Below are 22,721 nucleotides of genomic sequence, written 5' to 3'. Positions count from 1 at the left end.
ATCGCGCTATGGTTTCGTTACAAAGCGCAGTCTAAGTAGTACTTCAGAATAATTCGATAATTTTCATGTGATAGCGCCACCTGTCTATGAAAAACCATTTCGAAACTAAAAAATATTGTAGTGATAATTGATATTCGGAGAACTTTACGTGTTATTTAGTTTAGTTTAGCTATAGTTTGTAAGTTAGTAGATATATATATGCATATATATATAAGTTTAAGCTTGTTTACATTAGAAGTAACGAAGTCTCAGAGAAGAAACAAAAGAGATAGAGATAGAGAATGGGTTCTAAGCAAAGCAGTAGCTGAAGTCCTAGAAATTATGACACCTAAAAAAAAAGAAAGAAATACACTTACAAAAAATAAATGAGATCCCACCAAAAACATTAAATGTAAAAAAATGCCAAGTCTCTCGATGCAGTCTTTCCATCGTAAAAAGTTTTGAGATCTCATAGAAGCCAAGTCCTATTCAAAATATTTTGTAGTTATAAATCAACATTTAGTAATTGTATCAATAGTTTTCTTTATATTATAATTATAGTGACTTGGCAATGAGCACAAATTAAAAGCTGCTTGATGCCTGGAATTATGTGCAAATGTTACTGACGAGACCAGTGATCAGATTATTTGTTATGTGTGAATCATGATGGTCACTACCGACTACATGCTCCAATACAATAATTAAGAATACCTTACGGGCCATCGCTTTATGAAAGTAAATGAATCGAGAGTACACTAAGACTGACTGCCGTTGCCGAAATTCGGTTGGGACGACACGGATAAACCAAAAGAAAATTAATTTTGTGATATTAATGTTTACGCATGCGGTGTGTGTAACTTTCAAGTCCTACAAATATGCCGTTTTATTTGTTTCTTCTTGTGCTCATTGCCAAGTCACTATAATTATAATATAAAGAAAACTATTGATACAATTACTAAATGTTGATTTATAACTACAAAATATTTTGAATAGGACTTGGCTTCTATGAGATCTCAAAACTTTTTACGATGGAAAGACTGCATCGAGAGACTTGGCATTTTTTTACATTTAATGTTTTTGGTGGGATAACATTTACAAGAACTTTTATAAAACCAGATAAATTTAAGGCACTTAGTACTTATTCCAAAATTACTGCGATGTATGCCAAAGTAAGTAACTTTGAATACTTCTCGCAGTATTCAAAGATTGTTGAGTGATATTTCAAATCTACATTCCATTTACTTTAATAGTATTAGCTTGTATTAGTATTATAAGTATTTTCTCTCATAACCAAAGTGAAAGCACAAAAGTTTAATTGTGAATTATTGGTCTCATGAATGTGCAATCCTAGTGCAATATTATTATATAATAAGTCTACAAATAAAACAAGTAAAATAACGACGATGTATTTCATTTATTATTAAACTAATTTTAATAATTATTTTAAATTATAAATAAAAAAACTTTTCAAATATCGGAAGAATCTCATCATCACTCATGCTTTTTGCTCACAGGGGCTTGGAGTCAAAATTCTAGTATTTTGAATCAAAGTTCTCTCTTTATTATTAGCGTCTCTAATTACGAAAGTACATATTGTACAGTCATAAAATGGTTGTCTTTCTCAAAGGATAAAGTCAGATTTTAACTTGCTTATTCTGGTTGGGAATGTGCACCATTGCACTTATAAATACGATAGAAAATCAGAAAACCATCACGACATTAAATTACTTATGCTAACTTAATTGTAGAATGGATTATAAGTGACCCAGTGAGCTCTCTTTTGACTCTTGTCAGTTTGATGTGATGTGAACAGTGACTTGTAGACTTCACTGGTCTGTGGGTCCTTAGCTACACTGTAGTCTTTTTTAGTCTTCTTGTACGACGGGTCCTGAGCCAGTTCAGTGGGGTTGGCGCGTTTCGTCGATCCGAAATGACCCCGCGCCTGTTTATTGGGGTTGTACTTTGGTAATGACAGTGGGATAGTCTCAATTTCTTTCTTGACAGCTTGGCTGGAACTCGGCCCAGCTTGTGGTTCCTCTTTCACTTCATTTTCAACTTTAACTTCAACTCCTTCTGTTCCATTTTGTGTTGATGATGATGGTGTGGCTGGCTCTATTTTGATTTCTGATTTTTCTGTTTTCTCTGCTTTCGATTTCTTACTGCTTTTCCTACTGGCAACACGCAGGGCCATCTTTTCCTTGAGTTTTTCAATGTCCTCATCAGTTCCATTGAGTATGACAACATCATTATCAGTGAATGGCTGCTGGCACTGGAGGCAAGAGATATGAGTATGTGTTAATCAATCATTTAAAAATTAACCTCATTTCTGCTTTATCATTAGAAGAAAGAAATTTGAATGAAATTATCTACACTGGCATAGTAATCTATTTCTTGGATACATTATCAACCTACATAAAACTTAGTTGCAACAATCATGACCTCAGACAATTATAAATCAGTTTTATGGGAGTTAAAGATCAATGATAATGTAATTAGATAGTGAAGTGAGGCAAGATTGAAAGTCCTACTTTTATTTATTCGATGAACTATTTCATCTGAGGGTTACTTTGTAGCTTGTGTATAGAATACAATGAGGGTTATAAAACCAAAAACACTTCCATCATGTTTTATGGTTGATAGATTGTCATTACTTAGTCGTATGACATGAGAAATAAAAGTTGTCAGTAATCAAATATATGTTTTAAGTTCTTATCACATGCTTACCATGTGGCACAGATTCTGCTTGACTTCTTTAAGTGCCCTTTCTGCGAGGACACAGCCACAGCTCCAGAGGAAGACAAAACGGAACTTGCCGGACATCTCCAAGCCACTGATGGGGCAGATGTAGGGGGCGTTACCCTCACCAACTGCACCTTCAGTGTGGTCAGCTGCTGTGTATGCAGGGTTCTTCACCAGATTCAGATCTTTGATATCCTGTAATGATATTAAATAATTTTTTACTATATTTTGGCATGTGGTTGACATATTAATTGCATAAAATACAAGAGGAGCTTGTGGCAAAGCTGTAACTGCATAAGTGAATCAATGCAGTCGGGTTGTAGATGGGTGACCATCTTTGACACGAGTTCCTCCATGTTTCGGAAGGTATGTTAAATTGTGAGTCCCGGCTGTTATTACAAGAGAATAACAAAAAATATCTATGAAAGAACCTCTGCAAAGTAAACTTACTATTTCATAAGTTTGATGGTGAGATTTTACTTTGTAAACAATCGGAATTGGTGCCTGTAAAGGCTCCTGATTAATGGCAAATGACCTCGTTGTTGGTCCAGAAGGTGGACAAAGTCACTTTGATGCTGATATTTACTACTCCAAAGAGTCATGAGAAGTAATAAAACGGTAGCATGCTTGATTAACAAATAATTTACCATACCTTAAGGTTCTTGATGTGGTTGATGGACTCTGGTTTAGTTTCCTTGTCCAGTAATGCTTCAATGACAGAGCTCTTACTGTACAGCCTGCCTAGGCCACAAGCAACAACTGGAGTCTGGAGTGGTTGCTGGGATAACGCACAGTTTCTCCACTTAAATGATCTTTCCGCATCTTTATCTTTCTACAAGAAAAGAAAAAATCAAACTCAGAAAAACAACTATTTTTATCAACCTAAGTAAGCAGAATTAAACTTACCTGTTCTGGCTTTTTCTTCATCCGGACGAGCTCATCTCGACGCGGTATAGTACCTCCATCGCAACCCATGATTTCTTTATACTAGAATATATTATGTTACAACAAAAATGAAAGTATTTCAATAGTTTCGTGGACAAACACTGTTTAGGCAAAAGTGACTAATTGTCACTGTCAAAGTATCTTTTCGACTCCATCCATTCCATCAATAGCCAATGTTATTATTGTCTATAGAAAAAGTTGGCATTCTCGGTAAAGTTAATAATAATAATAATAATAATAATCTTTATTTCAGAACAATGTCCATACATAATTACAAAATAATAAGATTTATAGTAAAATTTGTGCGCGTATAAATGCTTTCAGGATGTCTGAGTCCTGCTTTTCCGCAATAACCTGCAGGATGCTGTTGGTGCTGCTCCTGACCCTGCTCAGTAGTGATACGAGCCGCTTGCGTATTACCGCGTGGAAGCCGTCTACCCTGGCTTCCGCAAACATACCGGAGGCACTGCAAAAACGGGGCAACCCCAACAACATCCTAAACCCGTTGTTATATTGGACACGTAAGGCATTGAGCGTCCTCTGCGTATATCTGAACCACAGGCTGCACGTGTAGAAAGTCTGACAGTAGGCTTTAAATAGAGTGACTTTAACTTGTTTACTACAACGCACAAACCTGCGGGCCAGCATATTACTTCTAACCGCCAATGCCCTACGTTCCCGTTCTATGTCAACCTGGTCCTCAAGGTCCTCTGTAACGTAATGTCCAAGATATTTAAACTTTTCTACCCGCTTTAGTTCAATGCCATTTAGCTTTATTGCGGGCACATTCAATGTACATTTACCGGGGGCCTTGAAAACCATGTACTCGCTCTTCTTAGCATTGTACATCAATCCATGCTGAATGCTATATGTTTCACATATTGCAAGCAACTGCCTCATTGCACTTACAGTTGGGGTCAGCAGCACCATGTCGTCTGCGTAACTAAAGTTGTTCATACAAATGTTGTCAATCCAGCATCCCACTCGTGTGCTGCTGAGCCCAACTATAAGCTCATTCACGTACAAGTTGAAGAGCCTAGGAGAACTCAAACCACCTTGTCTCACCCCGCACTCCAACCTGTACGTGTCCGAGAAGGCATTTGCCCACCTTACATAATTATTCTGGTTTTGGTACCAGAAATGAAAAATCCGTTGTACCTGTGTAGGCACGCGGGTTTTCTTGAGTTTCTCCCATAACAAGTCATACGACACAAGGTCAAATGCCTTGGAGAGGTCAAGAAAGCATGCATACACAGGTGTACTTCTTTCCGTGTAGTATTGGACAGTGTGCTTCAGACTCAGAATTGCGCTTTCAGTGGAAAGTCCCGCGCGAAAACCAAACTGAGCATCATGAATATTAATATTTTTATCAAGTTCTGAGTCGAGCACACTGTCCAACACCTTGGCCACAATTGTAGCCAAGGAAATCGGTCGGTAATTGTTCTTATCAGACAAATCTCCAGTTTTATTTTTAACTATTGGTACTACGATGGTTTTCATAAGGTCTATAGGCAAGTACGAGTGATTCAGACATAAGGTAAAGAACATTGCCAGCACACGCGGTAAATGAACACCAGCGTATTTTAGATGCTCGATACTGAGTCCATCATGACCCGGTGACTTGCCCCTAGACATGCTACTCACAATTTGTCGAACTTGTTTAGCAGACACCCTATACAATTCACCGGTCATGGTGGACCCAGGATCTGCAGACGAAGAACCCAGTGGAGACTTAGTGGTAAAATGTTCTCTAAACAGTTCAGCTATATCTCTGCTATCACTCGCACTTCCCACGCTCACTGGAAGGCCAGTCTTATGATTTAAACTGTTGGTTGCTTTCCAAAAATCACTAAAGTTTTTAGAAGCACGACATTCCGAAATAATTTCCATTTTTATCTGTTCTTTGTTATTGTGACACCACTTTAATCTATTTTTAAATAATTTGCGACTTTCACACATTTCTTCATATATAGTACCGGATTGTGGCCTATCCTGAGAAACCCAGTATAAAAATTTACTCCTAGCTTCCCTGTGAGCTTCACATACATGCTTATTCCATCCTATTACATGTTTTTTCTTACGCGAGTGAGATTTAGTTTCACAAGTGTTAATGGCTGAGTCTGTTAATGCTATTATTATATCCTTATATAGTTTATCTAGACAATTTCTATGTTCCTTACAATTACAAATATCATAACTACATTCTCTTAATTCAACAGGAAAATCTATTAATTTCAGTTTACTATTGCACAATTTGGTATAGCTTTTTATTTGTTCTTTAGTTCTATAGCCCAAACAGCTTTATTTTTTATATTTTTATTATAATTACTATTTTTACATATAATTGCACTTAATTCACACTCAATGACTAGGGGCAAATGATCAGACCAAACGTGTCATAATTAATAAATACATTCTTAATAGTTTGTTTGGCAGAATGACTAGTAACACAGTGATCGAGCCACCTCACACACCCGTGAGCCTCGCTTATAAATGTATAATTACTTAATACACTTCCTAACACATCTATATCCACACAGGACCATTGTTGGTCCATACATAAATTAATTAGCTCGTTACCGAACAGTTCTCCCGGATGAGCATTAAAATCTCCTAGTACGTAAATAGATTCTATAGCGTAATGATCAACTATCGCACATACCTCGCCAAAACATGTCGTAAACTCCTCCAAATTGTCTATTCCATTTGTCGGCATGTAAACACTAAACACAAGAAATGCGCGGTCTTTCATAGACACTTTTATTGCACTGATACGCGGATTATTGCACTCGATAACAGTCACCTCTTTGAACACACTTTTACGCCACAGTATTGCCACGCCACCGTAAGGTCTTCCTTTCAAAACACCGTTTGAAATATCCACTGCTGACGTGCCCGTGTATGCGAACTCCTGGTCAACAGTGCCCAGTATCGGTATGTCATAGGGAAGTAGCCAGGTCTCTTGTAAGGCTATGATATCCGCCGACTGACACAATTTTCTGACACAATCAATTGATCTTTTTATCGACTTACAGTTAAAACTGACAAATTTAAATAAAGTAGTTGTTGCAGTTGTATTTGTTTGTATATTAATAATTAAGTATCGGTTATTCGGTTTTCATCACACGCTATTAATTACAATCTGTGGCATCGTAGAATTTGGTAGAAAAATACTAGAAAGAAATCTGTCAAAGTCACATGGAAGGATACGAATAGTGTTTTCGTATTGCTTAGATTTTAATTATTATAAAGAGTTCTTGTGTATTAAAACACATTGAATAATACAAAAAATGCCAGATGTTGAAATGGATCGAGTGCCAGAAAATGGGTCTGACTGTGAAGATAGTTCTCAAAATAGTTCAGATTCTGGTAAAATTTTAAAGAAGAAGACTGGGAAGAAGGGAATCATATATTTATCAACTATTCCTCCTTATATGAACGTTGCCAAGATTAGAGAAATATTTAGTGAGTTTGGCGATGTTGGTCGGAGATTTTTCTTGATAATAGACAAGCAAAAGTTGTAGCATATAATTTAAATGATTGAGTTTACTACAATATAAACAAAAATATGAACAGAAGCAAATAACATTAGTTGGGGAATAAGGGCATATTCCCCAACTAATGTTATTTCAAATTAAAAAATATTGTTAATTAAACAGGCAGTGTAAGTATTGAGAACAAGTGAGCAAAAACGCAAAACAAATCAAAGTATATTAAGTTATTGTCGCCTCCAAAAATAAAAGTAATTGGAAAAGTTTAAATAAAGAACATATAAATTAATAACAGTTTTATTGATACAGCATTAATATTAAATCTACTCCGCGGCCGAATGCAACCTCTGTAGTCAGTATTGCTTGGATGTCGACGAACATTTACTATAACGATTATTTACACAATTCCCGTTGTTAAGATGAGGCCGTGACAGCTGCTACTCGGCTCTTGCATACACAGTCATTAAATTCATTCACTAACACAGAACACAGAAGGGATTTATTAGGATTTGTACTGTAGCACTGGAGAACCTGAAAGTATATAAAAAAGAGATATTTAATGTCTTTTTAGCATTCAAGCGTAATAAATAGTAAAACTAACATTTTACATGAAAATGATTCATAGCTTTTCGTAAAATAACGTTTTTCTAAATCTAAGGAAGAACCTAACAGAGAAGATGGCATTGCTCAGATTTATTTGTTTTTTGGAGCACATTTCTAATATATGATATACATGAGCTTAAGCATAAACTTAACAAGTTCAGTATGAAAACTATTTATTATGCATTGTAGTAGCACCCTAGCAGGCAGTAACTCTTGGTACATTGAGTTCCCTTTCAGAAGTCTGCAAATCTTTAAAGAGACAATGGAGTAATTGGAAGCCTGAGTGCAGAAAGGGAAAGTGCGTAAGTGACAAAATACAATTTGCTTGGATGTCGAGACATCTTCTGTTTACTAACAATATTAGAATGACAGTCTTTGGATGAAATAGGAACATGTGGTACAAAAGACAAAGCACCTCCGGCTGCATTGCCATTGGTCATGCCAGTAGGTAGAAACAAACTATTACTTTTATGAATGGTGCAAGAGGAGTAAACAATTTTTACTTATCATCAATAATTTATCATGCAGACAGTTGAGACAACTGTTCTGTATTATAAATAATACTTCCATTTGTCTAATAAAACAGAGGACACAGATTGCTCTCTGGATTGGTCCAGTAATTCCTCTTTCAGAAAGTATTTGACAATGAGAACACAAGAAAGACCGCTCACCTTAGCTTTTTCCTCTTGGCAGGGTGCAACTTTAGATGCAACTTTATCATCCTTGACCGTATTGAACAAATCATTGGCTTCTTTAATTGTTTTTTGATATTCCATATGCATCCCGCTGTTGATTTTCTCGTGTGCCCTCTTCAAGCTCTCGATGCGGCGCGCCCAGTACGCCTCCTCGGCTGCGTACTCGTGCTGGGGTTTCTGTTGTTCGTACACCGGAGGAGCTATGTACTGAGGTATAGGCTGGGCCTTTGGATTTTCAGCTTGCTGGAATATACGTATTTCGGATTAAAGTTTGGAATTGTTAGAAAACCCACGTAAACAGAAGAACAAATTTGCTTTTTGAAACTTTAACCTTCCATAAGGTATTTTTGAAATCTTTAAACCGTAAATAAGAAGAAGAATAGGTGCATTGGTTCACTAAAGGGCTATTAAACGAATAGTTATTTAAGATCATTTTTCAACAGCAGAGGATAGGGTATATTTTATGTTGACATCATTGGGTTTCACACGAAGCAACTAACCTACAATCCTGATGCTAGTAATGGATTTGGACGCTTCTGAATATAACTCTAAAGTTTCAAATACACTTCATAGGATAATAAATATTTTTAAAACAACAACACCCTTTTATTATGCACTAACAAGACATGACATTGATCTAAATTATGTAATGTAACATCATATTTACTTTTGCACTAAGCTGAGCTTGTATCCGATCTAATGCCTCTTGGGACACTTGGATAGCATTTTCATTATCAACTGTTACTTTTCGAGTGCTTTGAGAACCTCCCATGTTTATAAAATTGTACTATCCAAATAATTTTTATCGGCAAATCACGTCAAAAAGACATTTTTTGACAGATCAAACATTGTGCGATCCAAAGAGAGAAAAGTTGTCAAGAAAACTCACTGTTCTGTTGTCTATGGTTTAGGAAAATTGTCATAGATTTATTAGATTGCTGAAATAACATGAAAAACTTCCCTCGTTTGTAGGAAAGGAGACAAATCAATATATAGATTAATGTGTATAAATTTCTTTACGTGAATTGATATATTTATGGCAAACAAAATGAAAAACTGCAAAGTTACGTAGTTTGTGTTACCTGTGCTCTTTTCTGGATCTGTGGTATTCTCACACTCAACTATACAATGTGAATCCAAATCAAGTAATTAGATGGCGCTACTAGTACGAGCTGTTAAAATACTGGGCCAAATATAAATTGCTTTGTATTGTACACCTTTGTCTCTACTTTTCAAGTTCTAGCTTGACCAGCTTATTTCTTAGTCACAGGATAAAATAAAACAATCAGACTGAAAACAAAAGATAGGTAAACTTCTTAAAAATATTATTGGAATTGAAACAATAAACTGACTAAGTGTAGGTACAAAAATAGGCTTAGCAAAAATGATAACTAAAAAACTAACAAATTACTACTTTGGCACTTATTTTTGGCAGTACCTGCCAAACATTGCTTTCCTTGATTTTCATTTTAATTATTTCTGGGACCTTTGTTGAAAATTTTGTTAAAATTTTTGATTTTATGGTTCGCGATACACAGTTCGGTCACTGATGATCAGACAAACGGACGGACGTCAAAGTCTTAGAGATAGGATTCCGCTTTCTCCCTTCGGGTACGGGAGTACCCTAAAAGACAACAGATTGCACAATTAATTATATTACTTTTTTGTAACCCTATTGGCTTTTTGGGAGCTTGGAGTAACAACTGCATGTCTTAAAATTTTAGTGCATGCCTATTATGAATCTGCAATGGCTTCTTCGACTGTTATATCTGTATTGTTTTTAATAAAATGTATAATGAACTCTACAGGTTACAGAGCAGAGGTATAATGAGAACTTGTAGCTTCTTAGTCAAAACTAGCATTTTAATAAACATTTTAGCCTTTTAACATTTTACTCAAAACTCACTAAAAAACGCTGAAAGAGGTCTTAACTTTAACTTATTTTTCTACAATTAGTTGTGTTTACGAAATAAAGCAATTAAATGTTTTGTCTCAAAATAATGGTGTAGCATTTTGGCGAAGGTTCGATACGGCGTGGTGCGGGGTGTGGTACAAAAAATGACCACAATGGGTCGCGACCGGCGACCGGTCTGGCCGGTCGCAGCCTTCGCGCTATCATCTCGGCCCGACGTACTTTCTTCTGTCTGATCGAGACGCGATACGGCTCGCCGTCCTCATTTCTTGTGCTTGAATTTTATATTGGAAAATGTTGAAGCTATTTGAATTTCTGTTTCAGAATTCTGAGCTTGGTATTTCGTAAATTAAATGTTTAATTTATCAATCTGAATGACTATGGTATCAATCCTTGACTGGGAACGAGAATGTTGACTTACATTTTAATTATGTTTTCCTGCTCTGTCGAAGTAAAAAAGCTACTTAGACAATGTGAATTTAAGTTCTTGGCAATTAACATAAAATAATTTGTCGGTTAGAAACAAAGCAAGCTTTCATTTATTTATTGAATTCACTTTAACTAAATAGTTTATGTTATTTCGACAAAGCAAAAACTTCATCTGATTGAAAAAATATAAAAATATGTAATTAGTAAAAGTATTTTTAGTAAAAATGTGTAACAGTATTTTTATTCATACCGTCAAATTCTGCGTCGTTCTATTAAAAAAAGAAGTTTTGTATTTGAGACCATATTTAGGTGGAAGATTTTGAAACTGCAAGCCTACTCGCGTTTGTCGGACCGTCTCACGAGCACGCTTCTTGGTCCTGCACCGCTGCCTCCGTCGTTTATCCGGATCGGAGACAACACAGTTCTATAAGTCAGTGTTACTTACACAACGGTCACACTTGAACTATTGTATATGACATGTGGCCCACGTAACTACAGATGTGGCCTTCCCTTAAGATAGTTACATTAAATTAAATCTTGATGGTTTAATATCTGAATGAATAGGTAATTATTTCAGGTTGTGTTGGAGGTCTGAGCCCAGCATTGGGATATTAAAAATCTGCTATTATTAATACTTTCGGGAAATATTTTTATTTCACAGCTCGTAGGTCGTTCTAGACCACATTTACGAGCTGTCGCCAAGTAAATGCGGCGTGTGATGTATACCATTATAACTGATTTAACCAACTTTCGTCTGCTGACATAAACTTCCTTACAATTCTACATGAGTTTAAAATAGCCGACTTTTGTAGCATAATGTATAGGGTTTTTTTCAGGTCTATTATTTTCAAGCTACTATGGTGTGATTTAGGTATGACACCGGTAGTGGAAAGTTAGAAAGAGTTCTGGGGTGTCGTTTTGTTGCGTTCAGTCACATGAGTTTGACGTATCATCTCCGTACAGCGCTTTCTTCAAAGCAAGAGGTTGTAGGTGCTAGTATTACTTTCGGAAAATAAAATATTCCGACTATCTTTCTGACCCAAAACAGAAGTCTCACGTTTCGTCGCATTTCCAGTTACGTTATCTTAGTCTTTAACTCATAATTAAGTTTATAATAAAGCCGAGTTTACGCGGACTGGCGAGTTGTCGGCTAAAGAGACAAGCTGACATACAAGTTAATTGCAATTTATGTGCATTAAGGCGTGGAGCCTCCCGGAGACCTAGTTACGTACTTACTCGTTTTCAGAAAAGAGGTCTTGGCTCTGGTTACGTTAATGCGTTGTAATCTCAAGCTAAGTACTTACTAACACGATTTAAAGTAAAGGAAATCTTGCAAAGAGTTCAGGGTATTTATTGGTTATGTTTTATGTTTTACAGTACCTTAGTACCTATACAACAATAAGAATAAAATAGACTTACAAATACCGGACGATTACGTTAATAGCAGATTGAAGGTTACGAGATAAAAGGTGTAAGAGTTTTTGTGAAATTTAAAGTCAAATAAGCAGACTATCTTCAAGAAGATAAGTGCGAAGTTACGAAGATCCCTTTACGTGAGCATAATATATCAAAAGTTAAATGATAAAGCTAATTTGACATGGAATTCTTTGTGGCTGTTCGATCACCATTCTGCTTATACAGAATCGATTCTTTACTATATATTTATGTTATTATGAGGAGCCCTGACGTCTAATAACAATCGATTTTCTACCTGCACGACTTTGCCCTGTCAGTGGTCGCATCTTCTCACCCCGCATTTAAAGAGGATTTACTAAAAACACAGATTACCTACAACCGAAACTGAACTAAAAAACTATCGTGTTAAAGCTCACTTTTAAAGTTCTGGAATCATCTATTTGTACAAAATAACCAGTCATTGAAATCATCTAAGGGGTCCGCTTTTAGACACAGGTGCTTGTTGAATACAAAAAAGGAAAAAATGGCTTTGAAAAAAGAGGTTCCAATCCGGGCAATTAATGGATTACGTATAAAATAAGACGCGTAAATGGTACCATAAAGATAGTAACGTCTTTCGCACCAGGGGTGGGTAACTTTAGGATTTTATTGTTAGCATTTTAACGAAGTCACACATTTTTTTGCCAATCTTGGTTTATTTTGTACCGTACGCGTATACTGGAGTCATATGATGTTCAAATGACTTGAGGGACCAAATTCACAGTATGAATTAACTGTGGAAATTGTAAAAGCTATTAAAGTATATATTAGGCAGTGAATTTTCCGTATTTAATACATGGAACTTTTTTTAACTTACTTTAATTTACTAGCAGTCATTACTGCACTTCATTATGGGTTAAACAGAGCTATGAATTACACGTTCAAGACTTCAATTACAAGCATTGTCTGCCACAACACTCCCGTAAATCATAGAACTTATGAATCCGTGCAGATTGTTAAGGACTGAGCTGAGTAAACATTCTTCTTATTGGGTATTGTGCTGAGACGATAGTAAGTGGCCTTAAATCATGTCATTTATTGGCCTAAGATGACTTTTAGCTACGTAACTCTTGTCGAGTACTAATGAATCCTTGTCGCTGATGCCTGTACTATAAACTGTATATCCAGGTCTTCTGACATTGTGAAAGTGAGATGCAGCTAGGCGCAGTGAAGTTCGCCGTCTTGCTTTCACAATGATACTTTTAAAGAGTGGTTTATTCGTAAAGCTTGTATGGATTTTCGATGCCAATAAGTTTTACTGAATATGGGTGAATTTCCCGGACCCAAAAATTGCGTGGCATCGATGAAATCGGTACTAAAAAGCATTGTTATAATGTTCTAACATTTTTTTTTAGGTAGATGACATAAAAATCTATCTGTAGCACTAAATATTTTATTAATATAATTAATAGGTTTTCCAAAAAAAAAAGTTAAACCACATAATCTTTCATCGCCGTGTTTGTCCACGACTCACCTTGATGTATTAAAGTCATCATTGATCAAAAATGTATCGTTATTTATATTAAAACTTAGTTTTATTTGGTTCGTGAATAGTTAGAGTATTGACTCGGAATACATTTATTCAAATATTTACACAATACAACGTATGGTTAATAAAAAACCATTTGTCCCAGAACTACCTTTCATCGCCATGTCCTAAACATATTTGAGAATATTGCATATTCTAACGTTTTGCGTCGCTCCCGTTTTGCGTTAAACGTTGCATATAAGTAACGTCGAAAGGCTAGACAAGGAACGACGTGTGTACGTGCCTGCGTTTTCGAGCTATAATTAAAAGTATTCAATTTTTTTGGTACTGGACATTTTTTCTTTCATCGCCGTGGATAGGTCTAACTTCTATTTCAATAAGTTTTTAATCTCGATTGAGCATTCAATACAATGCCATTTATATTTAGCTTATTTGTAAAGTGTTCATTACTGTGAATTATTACCAGTTTTTTAGTAAATTGAATTATACCCCTTGATTTTCATCGCCGTGCTCTCATTTCCGTGGTTTCCGTGGACAAAATTTGCTATGGCAATGAAAAAAAATACACGGGAATGAAAAAAATATCATCGCCGTGCCTTGTAAAACAGTTTCCTTTCATTGCCGTGGCCACGTGTTTCATTTCCGTGACTTATGTTTGTTTCGCCACTAGACAGGAATGTATCTATTTATAGTTATATTATAAAAATAATATCATGTGTGACTGGATTTTTACACATTATATTCTATTATTATTGCGTATAAATTAATAGTATTTATTTTTGTTTCAATGATTAACTTTATCATTTAAATATTCTTGTACACTATAATAACATTTCATTGCCATGGACGCCTGTTTCATTGCCGTGCATGCATGTTTCATCGCTGTGGCACGGAATTTTCAATCTTGTATATCTCGTTAGTTTTTTAAGCTATCTGCTAGATATTAAGCAAAACTGCATATCTGATCGAAAACTTGAGAAAACACTATTTTTTATTGTTCTAAAGTTGAAGAATAAAAAATCCACGGAAATGAAGATTTTTTTGGACCTGTTGAAATTCACCCATATATTACTTTCGAATTATCAAAATATAATGGCTTGAGATAGAGGTCAAAGTCGAATGTGAAAGATAAAGTTCGGTCGAATATATTGTGTTACTAGCTGTTTCCGTTGTACGTTAGAAGATATAAGTTACTGTTTTATCCACATTTTCCATCGTATCTTCGCTCCTATTAGTCGCAGCGTGGTATGGTATATAGCCTAAAATCTTCCTCGATGAATGGTCTATTCAACACAAAAATATTTTTTTCAATTTGAACCAATAGTTCCTGAGATTAGCGCGAGCTCCGTAGACGTAAATCTATCTTAGCTGAATGCTCATGTTGATACACTATGCTTGCATTCAATTGGCATGTGTTTAATGCAGATTTATTAATTTCTTTGTTGACTGCTGAAAATAGTCTAACCTCGGGCAGTTTAGTTTCAAATATAATATATGTAAGCAGGACTTATGAAATATACATAACAGGTAAAATCAGGTTATAACGTATTATCTTAAACTTGCAAAGGGTACTTTGCAAAAAGATTATCAAGTATTAAAAGCAGTCTATACGAGCAACGACTTTTATTTTTTCATAGTAGCAACAGCACTCTTTATAGAACCTTTGATCTGAGGACCGACTACCACCGCCGAATGTTGCGTGACGTCACACACCGCACCACTCAGTATCTATTACATACTCGTAACTGCAACCTTCTTAGACCCCTATACTAACATATATATTAATGAAATAAGCATCAACATGTAATAATCAGGGTATATTTAAAGCGGAACTCCTTGGAGTTTGGACGTGTGCTAAGTTATGATTCGCGATAAGGCTGGTACACATCGTTCCCGTGGGTAGCCGCCGGATTTATAGTCGGAGAGAGGTTTAGCCCGTCTCCATTCATTTATCAACTCCAGCCCCTGTACTAGAAAGAGGGATCAGCCAAAGTAGTAGACAGTGGAATGCTTAGAGCGACTTAAAATAGTTTATTTTAATTTGTTATAGGTTCTGATGTAGGTGCCTTTTGAAACCAAATCTCAATAGTAAGTGTTCATTAAAAGATGTTGATGATGTTTTGTTTGATGTTAAAATTGGTGTTAACATAGACTGAAATATATAATTCGAGCTATACATATATACGGGTCTACAATTGTTTGGTTTATTCTGACAATTTAAAAAGCTAAGTGTAGTAGAAAGGTTGCTTATAACAAAATCACAAGTAACGTAAGACATAAATATGTTTTCCTTCTGGGATATGTTGACTTTGTTTCACATACTATCTGGCAGTGCTTTCACGTATAACTTACACGACGGCGATAGTTTTATATCTGAAAGCGAGCCAGAATTAATGTCGCGCTTATCATCTCTCGACTGCATCACCACTCATTTGTTTTAACCAAGTATTAATCAACAAAATAAAAAACCTTCGAGTAAATAATGGCCAGTATTGAATAGACAAAGTTTTTATAAAAGGACTTAGGAGTTTTAATAGCGGTATTATCTGATAAGGCCTCTATATTATATATTTTATTAAACACTGGTAAACATTCTAAAGATCTATATGTGAATTAATATAAATTGAATATCAAGAGTCGAATTAGATAATTGGCAATATAGTGTTACTAGCTGTTTCCGTTGTACGTTAGAAGATATAAGTTACTGTTTTATCCACATTTTCCATCGTATCTTCGCTCCTATTAGTCGCAGCGTGGTATGGTATATAGCCTAAAATCTTCCTCGATGAATGGTCTATTCAACACAAAATATTTTTTCAATTTGAACCAATAGTTCCTGAGATTAGCGCGAGCTCCGTAGACGTAAATCTATCTTAGCTGAATGCTCATGTTGATACACTATGCTTGCATTCAATTGGCATGTGTTTAATGCAGATTTATTAATTTCTTTGTTGACTGCTGAAAATAGTCTAACCTCGGGCAGTTTAGTTTCAAATATAATATATGTAAGCAGGACTTATGAAATATACATAACAGGTAAAATCAGGTTATAACGTATTATCTTAAACTTGCAAAGGGTACTTTGCAAAAAGATTATCAAGTATTAAAAGCAGTCTATACGAGCAACGACTTTTATTTTTTCATAGTAGCAACAGCACTCTTTATAGAACCTTTGATCTGAGGACCGACTACCACCGCCGAATGTTGCGTGACGTCACACACCGCACCACTCAGTATCTATTACATACTCGTAACTGCAACCTTCTTAGACCCCTATACTAACATATATATTAATGAAATAAGCATCAACATGTAATAATCAGGGTATATTTAAAGCGGAACTCCTTGGAGTTTGGACGTGTGCTAAGTTATGATTCGCGATAAGGCTGGTACACATCGTTCCCGTGGGTAGCCGCCGGATTTATAGTCGGAGAGAGGTTTAGCCCGTCTCCATTCATTTATCAACTCCAGCCCCTGTACTAGAAAGAGGGATCAGCCAAAGTAGTAGACAGTGGAATGCTTAGAGCGACTTAAAATAGTTTATTTTAATTTGTTATAGGTTCTGATGTAGGTGCCTTTTGAAACCAAATCTCAATAGTAAGTGTTCATTAAAAGATGTTGATGATGTTTTGTTTGATGTTAAAATTGGTGTTAACATAGACTGAAATATATAATTCGAGCTATACATATATACGGGTCTACAATTGTTTGGTTTATTCTGACAATTTAAAAAGCTAAGTGTAGTAGAAAGGTTGCTTATAACAAAATCACAAGTAACGTAAGACATAAATATGTTTTCCTTCTGGGATATGTTGACTTTGTTTCACATACTATCTGGCAGTGCTTTCACGTATAACTTACACGACGGCGATAGTTTTATATCTGAAAGCGAGCCAGAATTAATGTCGCGCTTATCATCTCTCGACTGCATCACCACTCATTTGTTTTAACCAAGTATTAATCAACAAAATAAAAAACCTTCGAGTAAATAATGGCCAGTATTGAATAGACAAAGTTTTTATAAAAGGACTTAGGAGTTTTAATAGCGGTATTTATCTGATAAGGCCCTATATTATATATTTTATTAACACTGTAAACATTCTAAAGCATTTATTAAACTTATATGCAAACTTTTATGGGTATATCAGTAAATTGCAGACGCGCAAAAGCATCGCCAGTCTATTACAGCTTATTTTACTGCATTTTAAAAGCATCTCAATTTAAGTGTATTAAATAAATAATAATTTTATTATTATTAGGGTATATGTATTTATAAAATTAAACGTTCAGAACGCAGTAAGCAATATGAAAGTATCACAGCGCGCGGTGTAGCGAGCGCTCGTCTTAATTATACACCGCTTAATGTGCGGTTTTGATCGTGATTATTTTGCGGTCGCCAACTTACTCGGAAAACGTTCAAATGACACACTTTTATTATTAAAACCTGCTATTTGTATGCAATGCTTATTTAAGATACTTTCAACATTTGACTGTTGAGGAAAATGGTTCGAATATCGACCACGACTTCTTAGAACACTTCGTTGTTAGCCTTGCTTGGTGGAAAAGTATCGATTACTTTTAACACGTAGAAATACATAAGTAGATAAAAAGGGACGCTAGGTAGTGGCACAATATTTGAACCAGCTAAGGTCTTTTAACTTAGTTACTTTAACTTAGCTCGGTTTATTTGTAACTTTTCCGGCGCACCCTAAATAAAAGCATGAAGATGCCCAACTTACTACGTTAATACAGTTTGAATAAATTACTTAAAATGTATCATCAATATTGCCAACTAGCCTTCCATAAATCTTGATCACGTCAGACATCCACACCCCGAGGAAAGTGTAAATACAAACAAACACAAAAAAGGTATTTCTCTATAATTATCTAGAGAAACATCTCAGTGTGTAATTACACACTCGACTTGGTGGATAATCTCTTAGGCTTCAATCAGATACGCCGACTCTGGATCCTTACGAGAAATCTTATGAATAATATGTATCGGAATAATACCGAGACTTTTATGTGCAACACACTTCTTTGTTCTTTGGGAATTTTAATGTGTTTAACTTTCGCGGAAATTCTTTGAGCCAAGTATTTACCGGCCGCATATGTTAAGGCCTATACAACGCTTTGTGGGGTACAAAAGTTATTTACTGCTTTAGGTTTCTACTTTAAAAGTTCTTTTGTAAGCTGGGGAGGTTTTTATTATTCAACGTACATCTGAGCTTTTAGTGTTGTTCTTGTGTAATAAGTATAATTAGTATGAATAATGAAAAACCAAACTGTTACGTTTAATTATATTCGACTATCCAAAATCACAAAATGCAATCTGTATTTGATGAGATTTTTTCACATTTCAATTGTATTTACATTATTTTTGTCTAAGGTGTAGTGTCGTCATGTGGACGGTGCCTTATGGCAAAGGTGTGCATGCGACATCGGCTGACCTGCAGCTTAATCAGGTTCGTAATTAATGTTCTCTCTCGTTATAACATAAAACATTCTGTTTGCACTGCAGACCGTAATTACCACCAACTAATACGAACGTTTACGTGTGATATGTAAATTATTTGTACTTCGTGTTCAAATAATTTTACATTTAGCTTTGATTTTTAATGATGATAATCCACCGATCTAAAGAGGTTAGAATCATGATTATAAAACTTCTTTGATTGCTAATCTAGGTACCGTTATATAAAGTTTGCTACTACGTTTCTCCTGCACTTTTATTTCTATAAATTCGTATATTTGTTACATCAGACTGTTCCGATATGCAAAGTGGAGTCTCTTGACTGCGATGCGTGAAATTGGAATCACCGCTGTCTTCAATCGTATTCATATTCAGTGAAAGGCAAATCTGCACTTGGATATTATGGCAGCTACAATTTTTGTTCTTTACAATGCTGGTTCAGAGCTACACAGAAGCTATGAGACCATAAGCCCTTTTAAGCTCGAGATGTTCCTTCAATCGGTGATGCTGACTACATTGATAATTGCTAAAATGTATGGAAGTGACTAGTCAGAGGACTAATCAAAAGTAATATTTTCCCTTTAAGCCGACCGATTTCTATCACGATCACGCCTGCGAGGAACGTAACTTGTCTGAAGAGTAATGTATTCGAAGCTTTTTAAAGTCAGTTGTATGACCATGACGCGGACAATTTGGTCAGTTAGAGTGTTCTCATGAATATGGCTGACAAACAGTGATGAGTGGCGAACAAACACAGTGACAGGCTGGGGGTCCTTTCCGGTGCTCTGTTTGTTCACTATCTGTCTATATGATCACGCGTGTTCTTTACATCACAATTTTACTGGTGTTGATTCTTTTGGGAGGTTTTCGTGTATTTGGGAAGTTCGATAGAACTGGATCTGGCAGGATACGAATTTTACGTTACGGGAGGCTTGAATTACAAGCAAAATTGAAAAAGCTTCATTGCATTGAAATGAAAAAGGTTTCGCAAAAAAGCAATTGTTTTGTGTGTAGAATGGCCAACTTTGTATTTAAAATTTTCTCTTTTGTACAATCTTTACAAGAGCAAAGTATAAAATGTTGGATCTATTTAATCCCGTTGCATAATTATAACTGCAAAATACTCAAACGTTCCCTATTTCATATCTGACGATGACTTAAAAACAACATGAGTTCGGAGTTCGTTAGCACCTAATAAGCAATAACTTTAGCGCAATAATTATAAAAGTCCAACCAATAAAATAAAATAAACTTTTAATTATTTTCCGACGGATCAACATTATTTACTATAGTTTACGATTTAAGTTATTCTTGTTCACACATTTGACACATGACGGACTTATATTGGTGCTCATTAAATCAGAATATGGCGATGTCTTCTCATGTTGCTATAAATGGTGTTAAAATATCGGGTTAATTCACGTCTAATTAGTTGATCAGAACACTTTATGACGATAGTCAATTTGTTGATAAATAATTATATCGTAGCGGTTTCACACCCGTTTTAGTAATAATTTAAGTTCATTTCCAAAACAGTTTGCTTTGGTGTTAATTACATGGTATTTGATGGCCTGTGATTGAGTTAAACGTCAATTTTACGACTTGTTAATTTTCTATGCTTCGTGATTTGGCAAAAAGTTTTGGTTAATTATATTTTTCGTAGCTGAAAAATTTAGCACGTTGTCTATACAAATACAGGTTGCTGCTATTTTCACTTAACAATGACGTATAATTTACCTCTAAAACGTCACATTTTCTTCTCGTCATAATATATGTTACCGCGGTTATTTTCTGTATGTATTTCTTTAGTTCACACTGAAATAAGCAAAACATTTACATATAGAAAGCTCTTTTCAATCATCAAGCAAAGTCGCGTGCAGAACTATGTCACTATAAATAAATGTCGAAATGGTGTTCAGTCACGAAACTAAAAGACTAACAAAACTATATTATTTACATTTTAAATTGAGCGTACAATAAACTTTAGAAAAATACATTTATGTAGTGTTTGTAAAATAAATAAAAATAGTGAGGCGGTGCGCACGCGCAGCGAGCTCGTTGATGTCTTTTGTATGCAATCACGCGTACTACGAGAGTTGCGGTTAAAACTCTGTTTATTCATATTGTAGTGTTAAAATAGTGGATCTTAACCCACAAGCTTGTGTATACCAAGCAGGTTGTATAGGCAAACCACTTTCTTTAGACTACCATGACTTTTTAAGTTTAGGTATATTTTTGTAAGAGCCTTCTGTTAAGTTTAGCAACTAGTAGTACATTCTGCCATATAGGGATGTTTTGAATATATTAGAGTTACAGACCTGTTTGGAATATCATTATTTTGATAGACAGGTAAAAATTATTCCTTAAAATCTCTACCAATTTATTTGCCAGCATTCGTAGCCCTCTGTTTGAAAAAATGTATAATATTTAATAAGTGCTACAACTTATCTTTACCGAATGATGGAAATTCACACGCTCTGCAGTGACGGCATCAAGTCTTCGTGTCTCCGGCTGCCCTCAATACACATTACGACATTCGCAATTTATGTTCAATATACACGATGCAATACATCAATGCAACTCTACCTAATGTTCTAAGTAAACATGATTGTAATAAGTACGTGACAAAGATATCACGAAATTACTGATTCGTGTGACCCCAAGATCGAGTTACGAAATGCTCATTTTGCTGTGTAAATTCAATGTATTATTGTCGGGAGAGGTTTTCTTGTAAATAGAATAAGTAAACGTATTAAGAAGTTTGACCTGCTTATCTTGATACTCTTTCTTATATCTGAACATTTTACGTGGATCAAACAAATGTTTGCTCTAGGAAGGGATCAAAGACATACAAATTCAGGCACAGTGGCTATCTCATAGCGACTTAAAGTGGCCATATCATTTGGCTATCATGACGTCTTGATGCTCATATCGTATTTTTTGTCATGTCTAAAAACCAATGGTAAACAGAAATACTCTGGCAAATCTCTAAGAGTCTTAAATCTAATTCACTCATTACGTGATCCGAAGAACCGTTGGTTTCAAATCAGTGAAGCACAGAGGTCATTGGCCAGATAATCTGGGCGTCTAACAACCCAACAACAATAACCATTTCCCTCCACATTCAGACGTTATTTATTGGCGAACATAACTTGTGTTGCTTGTTGGATCATCGTGTCGGAACTACAAACACGTTGCAGGCGCTGCAGCCTAGTTTTCTGTGTTCAAGTAATGTACAACGTGGGTATAAGACGAGACTAGAGAATGCTAGGTTTTGTAATAGAACCGTACATTTTCTACATCGTAAATTTTCTTAGCTCACTCTCAAAAACGTTTTCTGATAATTGGAAGTAATTCTCTGAATAAAGAAAGACCCGGTAATTCTGTTAAAATAAAACCAAAGAAGAACTGAAAAAGATCTTAACAACATAAACACACAATATCAATTTGACTACACAAAACGAAAAATCAAGCAACAGCAATCAGTTTGCTATCCTAAGTCCATTATATC

The 22,721-nt window shown here is 35.4% G+C and overlaps 2 protein-coding genes across 2 annotated transcripts; both read right to left on the bottom strand.

The window, feature by feature from the left end:
• Positions 1-1,419: 1,419 nt before the first annotated feature.
• Positions 1,420-3,809, bottom strand: LOC113496500 (protein RTF2 homolog). The gene is made up of 4 exons (XM_026875738.1): positions 3,625-3,809; positions 3,371-3,550; positions 2,704-2,913; positions 1,420-2,248 (listed from the first exon to the last, which is right to left on the bottom strand). Exons 1-4 carry the CDS (start codon positions 3,691-3,693, stop codon positions 1,718-1,720), a joined length of 990 nt encoding a protein of 329 aa, XP_026731539.1. The 5' UTR covers positions 3,694-3,809; the 3' UTR covers positions 1,420-1,717.
• Positions 3,810-7,435: 3,626 nt separating this feature from the next.
• On the bottom strand, positions 7,436-9,311 carry LOC113496684. The gene is made up of 3 exons (XM_026875987.1): positions 9,120-9,311; positions 8,429-8,695; positions 7,436-7,685 (listed from the first exon to the last, which is right to left on the bottom strand). The coding sequence occupies exons 1-3, from the start codon at positions 9,222-9,224 to the stop codon at positions 7,569-7,571; spliced, it is 489 nt and encodes a 162-aa protein (XP_026731788.1). The 5' UTR covers positions 9,225-9,311; the 3' UTR covers positions 7,436-7,568.
• Between the last annotated feature and the right edge of the window lie 13,410 nt (positions 9,312-22,721).

The sequence above is a fragment of the Trichoplusia ni genome, chromosome 8 (genome assembly GCF_003590095.1).
Source record: "Trichoplusia ni isolate ovarian cell line Hi5 chromosome 8, tn1, whole genome shotgun sequence".
In the NCBI taxonomy this organism is placed as follows: Eukaryota; Metazoa; Arthropoda; class Insecta; order Lepidoptera; family Noctuidae; genus Trichoplusia; species Trichoplusia ni.
The sequence above is the reverse complement of the archived record's forward strand: the minus strand, read 5'-3'. Positions and strand labels throughout refer to the sequence as shown.

Coding starts and splice junctions, on each gene's coding strand:
- LOC113496500 (XM_026875738.1), bottom strand. CDS start 3,693: ATGGGTTGCGATGGAGGTACTATACCGCGTCGAGATGAGCTCGTCCGG. Junction 3,551..3,624: donor TGAAGAAAAAGCCAGAACAG/GTAAGTTTAATT, acceptor CTTTTCTTGTAG/AAAGATAAAGATGCGGAAAG. Junction 2,914..3,370: donor ACCACATCAAGAACCTTAAG/GTATGGTAAATT, acceptor ATATCATTACAG/GATATCAAAGATCTGAATCT.
- LOC113496684 (XM_026875987.1), bottom strand. CDS start 9,224: ATGGGAGGTTCTCAAAGCACTCGAAAAGTAACAGTTGATAATGAAAAT. Junction 8,696..9,119: donor AAGCTCAGCTTAGTGCAAAA/GTAAATATGATG, acceptor CGTATATTCCAG/CAAGCTGAAAATCCAAAGGC. Junction 7,686..8,428: donor GCCAAGAGGAAAAAGCTAAG/GTGAGCGGTCTT, acceptor ATATACTTTCAG/GTTCTCCAGTGCTACAGTAC.